The sequence below is a fragment of the Copidosoma floridanum genome, unplaced genomic scaffold, assembly GCF_036245765.1.
Source record: "Copidosoma floridanum isolate Cflo_tuat_1 unplaced genomic scaffold, Cflo_Japanese_pri ptg000030l, whole genome shotgun sequence".
Taxonomy (NCBI): domain Eukaryota; kingdom Metazoa; phylum Arthropoda; class Insecta; order Hymenoptera; family Encyrtidae; genus Copidosoma; species Copidosoma floridanum.
The window spans coordinates 3005173-3014185 of record NW_028321907.1 but is presented as its reverse complement, the minus strand read 5'-3'; the positions used below and the strand labels follow the sequence as shown (position 1 = coordinate 3014185).

General features: G+C 41.8%; 1 protein-coding gene across 1 annotated transcript in view; it reads right to left on the bottom strand.

Moving 5' to 3' along the window:
* Positions 1-352: 352 nt before the first annotated feature.
* Nrt (Neurotactin) overlaps positions 353-9013 on the bottom strand; it is a 57696-nt gene continuing 49035 nt past the window's right edge. The window contains exons 3-7 of the mRNA XM_014352130.2: positions 7124-7315; positions 4363-4573; positions 3592-4087; positions 2831-3499; positions 353-2745 (exon numbers count right to left, since the gene is read on the bottom strand). Of these exons, the coding sequence (XP_014207616.2) occupies positions 2343-2745; positions 2831-3499; positions 3592-4087; positions 4363-4573; positions 7124-7315 (1971 nt within the window). The 3' untranslated portion in view covers positions 353-2342. The remainder of the gene's footprint in view (positions 2746-2830; positions 3500-3591; positions 4088-4362; positions 4574-7123; positions 7316-9013) is intronic.

Below are 9013 nucleotides of genomic sequence, written 5' to 3'. Positions count from 1 at the left end.
AGCCAGGCTGCCTAATAGGTAGGCACAAGCTAGACCCCCGCTTATAAGCTTTCCGATCGGGACACTTCACTCTCGAAAGGGCATTATCTATAAAAGCCTGCAAGTCAAGTCCTTGAGAATGATCAAAGCACAACAGGTACAAGCACTTTTCTTTATTTTCTGAGGTAAAAAAATTTTTCCGACAGTTCGAATCGACATGCTGTTGTTTCATAGAATGAAAAAAAATTAAGATTACAAACGTACCCATACCTATTTGATGAACAAGGAAATTATCTCAAGGAAAGTGTGTTTTAATGATGGTTGGATCACGAGTAACAAGTAATACAATTAAGTTTACATGAACAAGTTAATGTAAGGCTAATTATTTTTATTGACACTATGTTAATACAATAAATCACTTATCGACATGTCGCGATTTATTAGCATTTGAAATTTTATAATTTTATATTTCCGAAGTACGGTTGTACTTATAGTCACAAAAAACACTTGGTCGTTGATATTGCAAACATTTTACTTTTATATGTTAACAGATTACATGTAACATCTAGGAAAAAAAAAAAAAAAAAAAAGTAATTACTTGTAATAAAGATTAAAAAATAAATGTGGTACAAAAAAAAGTCTACATCGATACAATAATAAGTCTATATAGAAGACAGTCTCCCGTCATAAATACTAATTTATCACATTGGTGTGAAAGTAATAAATTAAATTTAATCAGCGATGTAAGAAGCGATTAAGGTTTTAAAAACATTATTTGACAACAGAGTAATGGAATAGTGTGACACTTGACGCATTTTGGATCACAGCTGCGGATAAAAGGCGTTGGTGGCTTATTCTTTTGTTTATAATTTTTTTTTTTTACATTGTAAAAACATTGATTGATTAATTGTTTCATAATTTTTTTTCATTTTATCAAGTGGAAAAATACTACAAGGAGTCTTCCTTTCAGTAAAGATTTTTACTATATAATACTTTACTGTTCATTTTTAAACTGCATGATCATACAAAGGCTTAGTTTGCTTTGGAAAAGCACGCGTACTTCGTGTCTATGCAGTTAAAATAAGGTAGCAGTCTACAAAATTTCCCATTTAACTTTATGGGACTTAACTTCCTTAAATAGTTAATATTTGGCAAGTAGAAAAATCTTATAACCTTCGGTACAAACGGTAAAAAAATGTATTCCGCAGAAGTGATCCAATAGAGTTTCATTCGCATATTCCTCGGTTAAGTGCTTTTTGAAAATCCAAAATTTTTTTTTTCTAGTTACGTGCTGAAGCATGACGACTTTATAAACGCTAACGAATTACATTTTTATAAACTTAAATACTACCTTATACCTAAAGCAAGCTCGTACAAATCATGAGCAACAAGGAGATATTTTGCACACTTCTTAATTGCTGCATCGCATACGAGTTGCATCTTATTATAATTAAATATGCATTAACTGCATTGTTCGTTTTCTTTTTTATCTAAACTAAACATTATTATCCATCTTTCTCCAGCATTAATTTTTGTCTCTATTTTATCTTTGCTTCAACACACATATGCACAAATAAATTTATATGCCATGTATATAAATCAATATGTGCATATATGTCAATCGTACTTTATTACCCTCCTCACAATATATTACATTTGATTCACATTTATAAACATACATATAGTTAATACGTTTTTTTTTAATCGCATATTCAGCTGTGTTGCATACGAAAATTATCTGTACGCACAAGTTTACATTCATATGCATATTGGATTCATTAAATAAGATAATTTCTAATCTTAACAATTTGTCCTGAATCTGCGATGATCGAGAAAAAAAGTATCGACATATAATCGCAAATCACGTTAAAACTATTCACAAAAGACGTTAGTAAATAAAAAAAAAAAAAAATAAAAAAAAATTGGTTAAAAATACCATAAAAACTTTACAAAACTCTAATCAATGAATATAGTACGAATACAATACTTTTTTCGTCAAATTATTTCGCGAACGTTAAAAATAAAAAAATTAGAATGTTTTATGGCATATACAACGAAATAGTTTATGAATGAGTTTTGATGTTGAATAACCTAAGTATATGGTCAAAACAACCATTAGAGAAAGTTATTATTGGATCGGTCGTTAATAACAAATGAGACGACAAAATTATTAACAACTTTTAAAATCTTCAAAAAATGTTTAAAAGCAGTCAGACAAAGAATACCTCATGGCGCTATCAAAGACCTCTTTATCTTCTTTATTTGTTTTTCATTTGATCTGACAATCTCATGTATTTTTCAGACTTGAAAATGTCTTCTTTTGTGTATAGAAAGAGTCGATCAACGAGCTTCAGTCAGCTACCTTAATCCACCCTCGCGTAGAACGGTGATAAATCTTTTTTGATCCAGAGGTTACAGTTTTCGTAGTCAACTTGCGCGTTGACGTCCTGATCGATGGTGAGGATCCTATTTGCGTTGTTGGCTTGCGGAATTTCTCTGTTTCCGACAAAGTGGAAAAAGAGGGCCTGAATCGCTTGCAAGTGCCTTTTTTGCTGAGGCGTTACATTGGGGAAGAATCCAAGAATGGCCCCCGCATCGCTGTCCACCGTGAGATTGACGTTGTTCGTGAAGTTCGAGATGTAGAAGGGAACGTCGGTTCTTATCTTGGCGAGTAACATCAACGGACAGACCACCCTCACGTCCGAGATCATCATGTGCAGTGTCTCTTTTGGTGTCTTCTTTAATGTCGAGTTATCAAAGTATGTCCTGTAAACAAAAAAAAGTTTGTAATTTTTTGTTTCTATAACCAAAAAAAAAAAAGGCATTTAAAAATATATGTAGGAAAACTCACTGCATAGCTTCGTCGACAACATTTTTTTCACCTAACAGAGAGTTTGTGAGGTACTGTTTGACCTGTTCCTTGGTCAAATCAAAGTTGTCTCTGCTGACAGCTTCTGGTAATCTTCCGGAGTATGCAGTGGTACCCATGACAATCTTAATGGGCAGAGTATCCTGATTCCGAAGAACCTCACCGATGTGCTGCCTAATGAAGATACCATCCTTGACAAGCCACTTGTGTTTCTTCAAGGTGTCCTCCCTTTTTTCGGGCAGTCCGTCGTTGACCGCATACCACGCGGGTGGTACACTGTTCATAATATCCTCGACCCTCTTGTTTCTCAAGCAGTCGGCGTTGGAGCACCTGGTGCGTTCAAGGAACTCCTTACTCATTTCCTCGGACGTTTTGAGATCTTCGTTGGGGAATTGGCCACTGCCGCTGGAGATCCAGGCCTGGGAAAAGAGACCCTTGGCACGAGGAGAGGCCAGTAGAGCAGTTACAAGGGTACCGCCAGCCCGGTGTCCCCAGACGGTCACAAGGTCCTTGCTACCTCCAAAGTACTCTATGTTCAATTGGACCCACTTGAGAACATTGATGATGTCAGAAAGGCCGTAGTTGCCGGAGCTCGGTTTGAGGGCTGCAACGGACAGCGGCTTTGCCGCGAGGAAGCCCAACACGTCCAGTCTGTAATAACGATGCGAGAGGCGTTAGCATGAAAAAAAAAATACCCGCCAGATTTGAAAGCTAGAGAAATAGAGAGCATCACGGCGACTCACCGGAAGTTGGGCCTGACGAAGACGACCTCCTTGACGTGAGCGAGCTTGCCGGATGGCAGCATAATACCAGGCGAGGGTCCGCTAAGTGTGTCGGCGCCAATGAGTACGACGACCGGCATGGGGTTCTCAAACCTGACCTCGGGCGTGAATACGTCAAGGTAGAGGCAGTCCTCGCTCCCGTAGATGGTGTTGTTGGCGCGGTTGCGCTGCCAGCAAACGTTGGACGCATTGTGGGCGAGGTAGGTGCCGTTCCAACAGTTCTCAAGCTTGTTTATCAGCTCGGAGTGTTGCCAGCGGCGCTCGCCCAGCGGAGGAATCGCGTAGGGTATGCCACGGAAGACGTGCGCGTCCTCCTCGACGAGACCCTCGACAGGACCGCATGACGTTTGGCTGATGACTTTGTCGTCACGAACCGGTGAAGGCGGCTCGCGTCTCGGTCCAGCACAAGCGATAGTTATTATGATCACAAATGCCAAGAGGATCACCAGTGCTGCGGCTGAAAAGATTCGTGACGTTAGATCTCGGAGTTTCTGTATAATAGGTATGTGTGCTTGTTATCGGATCGAAACGTCGGCTGCAGCATTGTTACACACAACGCGACCCACATAATCATTATTATTGTTGTTATTGTTGATCACGAGACGGTGCGTGCAACATCATCATCATCAGTATAGGTCATGCACGGTAGGTTTAATGGTAATAAAAAAAAGGTGTTGTAAAAGTATAATACACGCATCTCGTGACCAGAGTATTAAGACACGGTTCGCTTACCACAGTAGGAGAGGTTTCGCCTGATGGCCTGAATGATGGTGACGTAGTATAACGGCTTGGTCGGCGCGTCGCCGGCTTCCGCGTCTAGGCGCACAGAGTCCATTGCGTCTTCCTCAGTGGCCGCATTATTTTTCTCCTGCGTTGCGTCGTCCAGCGTTTCGACGCTGGCCAGACCGGCAGCTCCGGTCGTTCCCAACTCGGCGTCCGCCTCCTGTGTCAAACATAGCAAAACATACGCAATTTTAATTAAGTTATACTAGGTCGATTTTCCAACAACAATGTCCCTCTATCGCAATGGTATCATACATGGCGATGCGTGGAAATGGTTTGTTTTATACTCTTATAGGTATATGCAATCAGATTAAATCCGCAAACAACTTTTCTTTTTCCCACGAATCACACCCAGCATACAATTATACAGCTGCAGTAATTTGCTTTCGAGGAAAATACATTGTGGCTGTTGTTTTTTTTTATTCTCACGCAGCTGCAGATGAGTATAGCTATTGTGCGAGATGAATTTTGAAGAAATGAAGAAAAAAAAGGGTCCACGTTGAAATTAACGTATAAGTACGTAGGTATTATTATGTAACGAGGGAGCAAAATAGGCGACGAAGAGCGCGAAATGTCGGTTACCGTCGAGAACGGTGCTTCTCTCCGCCACTTCCGGCCCGATAGCACACACACGCGCACCTGCGGGGTTGTACATGCACCTTTAACGATTCTTATGGTTTCTTTTGAAAAGGGGGGAAAAGAAAGCTGTACGAAAACTTGATCGATAGTGGCCCACGACTTCAGTCTCGGAAAATTGGGGACTCTCGTGTGAAAAACAAAAACGATAATAAAGAATCATAGGCGCGCAGTGGCGAGAGACTATACTTATTCTGAAAATCGGCACCCAACAAGCAATGGAGTCTCGACCGATAGTATCCCTCCACATACAAGAGAACCAAATTAATAATTCCTATACAGTTGTAACAAAGTATACCTGCACAAGTATAAATTCACGCGCGAAAAATGAGCGTCTCAGCGGCTAGCAACAGAGAGAGAGAGAGATCGTGAGGTATTACCTCACCTCGATGTATATATGTAAAACGAAGCAGCAACCAAAGGCTGAAACACACGCGAACTCGACGACTCGAGCGTTGAAACGACACGGAAGAACTGGCGCGCAACACGAGCCACCGAAAGCCTCTTGCTCCGCTGTGACTGCTCTCGTCGTCTCGTCGTTGGGTTGCTGCGAAGCGCACAGGTGTGTAATCGCACACCTGTGCAGAAAAGCCAGAGTCTCCTCTCTCTCTCTCTCTCTGTGCTCCCCCTCACGAGCACACCGAAAATTTAACTGTGTGTGTATAGGTACATGAAAGCTGAGGGCTGATGCGCGCGCGCGCAAAAGAGAAAGAGCCCTATATATGTATATATATACACGTGATGGCTCTCGGCATCAGCTGCTGCTTCTTTTGACTTTCTCCCTTTCTTTTTTTCTCGTGTGCCCCGTATAATATCTATCCTTCTCACTCTCTCGAACGAGGAAGAGGAACCATGGAGATAAATTAGACGAGGGAGAGAGGGAAAGTTTCGCGAGAGGGAAGAAAAAGAAAACGAGGGTATACGTGCCCGAGAGGTCGTCGGTAGGGTTTCTTCTCGCTTCTTTCTCCTCCCGTACACATCCCGTACACGCGCGCGAAAGCAAGACCCTGCACCGTGAAAAAGAAAAGGAAAGAAAAAAAAAACGCGTCGGTCTGGTTTTTCACGTTTCTCGCGCACAAAGTATATACATTTTTCGGTAAACGAGCGAGTTAAGTATAATACACTTATTTCAAGCTCTGATTGTCACAAAAGGACGCTCAGTTTGCGGTGTGACGTTACTTTACCCTCTCGGTGAATTATAATACCTGTAGGTACAACCAAGAGTCGAAAAGTAAGATATTTTTCTCGCAGCTACAGCCAAATAGGAGAAAAAAGTTTGCTCGATCCTCGTCGCAAACAGTTGAGTCGACACAAATATTAATCGCGAAGGGGGTGGACACCGTGCACTTTCTTACGCTGCCCCAAACTAGAGATAACTTTGGGGAAAAGTACCAATATATATACATTAAATACGCTACCAACCGGTTGGTATGGTTGACAAAAGAAAAAAAAAAAAAAGCACCTTTACCTCCACCTATATACGTAGCAGTGGGATGTGGGGCAAAAATTTATTCGCGCCGTAAATTCACCCGATCGGCCCGAGTTATGGATTCATAAGTGCCCCGCCGCGCCGAGGCGCACGGAGGCGCATGATTAAAAAGCCAATAAAAACTTTTACGGCTAATCTCGGAATTTATACTCTCTCGACTCAACTTTCCTCCGGCTCGTGTTTGCACGTAAGTAGTTGCGAGAGTTGTTCATAACGCGATAATTACATATATATATACCTGCTGGAAGGGAAAGGAGCTGTGATCCCAAATTGTTTGCCATTTAGCAATACCGTTTCGTTTTAGGCGTAATTATTCGTAAAAAAAACAAAAAGTTCAAGCATAAATATGTTTACTCGGAGCGAAAAAGTCAAACGAAAGGGGCGATCCTGGTACGGTAAAAGGGAACGAAGGAAAATGAAAACCCTTTTCCCGGGAGAGAGAGAGAGAGAGAGAAAATAGGGGGGGGAGACGTTCTCGGGGGCATTCCTCTCATTCCCCGTGAGTGCATCGCAGGTATACAGGTATATATATAACCCGGAAGGACCAAAGGGGGAGGGGGGTATCCAGAGATGGAGTATATTTACCTTCTTCTTCCTCGAGAAGACGCTCGAGACGTTGGACAGCGGGAGCCGGATGGCCTGGATGATGCCTCTGCGAGCCTCCTTTTCCTTCGGCTCCTTGGCCGGGGTCGAGGCTGCCTTGTCGGTAGCTACCCCGTTGTCCCCGTCCTTGGCCGGAGCGTCGCCATCGGTCTCGTTTGGCTTCGCGTCATCCTCCTGCGCACACAAGAAACCGGAGAAGGTTACATTACTTACTTGTACACATGTATGCATGCATGTATGGCTAATATATACATATATATAATATATAATACACATTGAATTTTCGAGTGACGCTCGACAAGGAAGAACAAAATATATCCCTTTGTGGTATATAATTATTACGCAAGGGTGTAACTGTACTATGTGCATGGGCATTAAATTTTTTGCCTCAATATTATTCATGATGATTTCAAGATCACCCAAAGACCCAAGAAGAGCGAACATAATCAAACCCAAAGCTTCGCGATAAAAAACGTACACACGTCAATGCGTGTGTATCCGTGTGAGGCGGAAAAGAAGTGTGGTCTTTCAAAATATGATTTTAGCATCGAATGCGCGATGATAACGGAGCAGGCGTGTGTGTGTTTTTGTCGTTTTGTACTTATTGGGCGATAATTGTATTTATAATATATATATATATATATATATATATATATATATATATATATATATATATATGCTGACGATGATGCCCGAGGTAACGCAATGCTCGACGTGTTCCCCGTATGGCTGTAAACAAACACGCTAAATGAAATGCATATTAAAAATATATACTTGGGAGACCCTAACGACAACGTCAACCGGAAAGAAAGGAAAATAAAATACAATCGAGCAATTATATCATTTACTACATACGTTGGATGAGCAAAATAGTCGAAGGCGCTATGATTCTTTTTTGTACGAGGTGAGTTGACCCCCCTTTATTTTTTCATCCAACAAAAAGCCCCTGAGCGACAGAATCTCATTTTTCAAAGGAAGCCCATCGCGTCGGTGTCGGAAACTGTACCTACTACTGAAATATCATCACGAGCGAAAAACCAGACTTTTCCTTCGTACACAGCGACGACACTTTCTCTCGACGCGACGTAGGTATATACACAGCTTGGAATAGAGAAAAAAAAAAAAAAAAAATTACGTGCACAGCATTTTTATTCCCTTCCATCATACTCCCGATTGTCCCGAAGCGTTGCACACGGCTTTGCATTTTGCATACATACATAAACATGGACGCGCTCTCGCTTATTTTATATACAATAAAGCAGAGCAAGAGCGCATCGCGTGGGCCGTCACAATGAAACGTGCACACACAGTGTGCATGCCCGGAGAAGAAAGAAGAGAAAGAGCATCTCACGTCTGCGTGCCCTTTCGGCTGGGTATTGCATATCATCCCTGACCGTCCATTGAGACTTTTCAAGTGCAGATGTATATAATATACCTACGGTACGAGTGTATATTTTCGGCCGACCAGGGATAGGGGAAATATGGGATAATGGCCAAGACGAGAAAGATCCAAAGGTATATGTATATACGTGGCAAAACCAGACGAGCTGATTCTTCTTTCGCACGAAGAGCATCAGCCATTTCGCTGTACCTATGTGTATGCACACATTTTTCATATCGTCGGCGGCAGTGGCCGGCTTATTTGTGAGTGTAGGCACCTTGCCAAACTCCGTCATCCTTTGTCCTCGTGTTTTTCAATTACCCCCCGGCTCTCCGATTATTATCATCTCCTCCGCCCTTCCAGCTCAATTTTTCAACAAATAGGAGACTCTGGACCTACACACGTATCCAAATACGCGTTGCTCGCTCATTGATAATAACAGTAGATCTTCAGCTATGCATACACATATACGCGAATAATGAGATTTACCG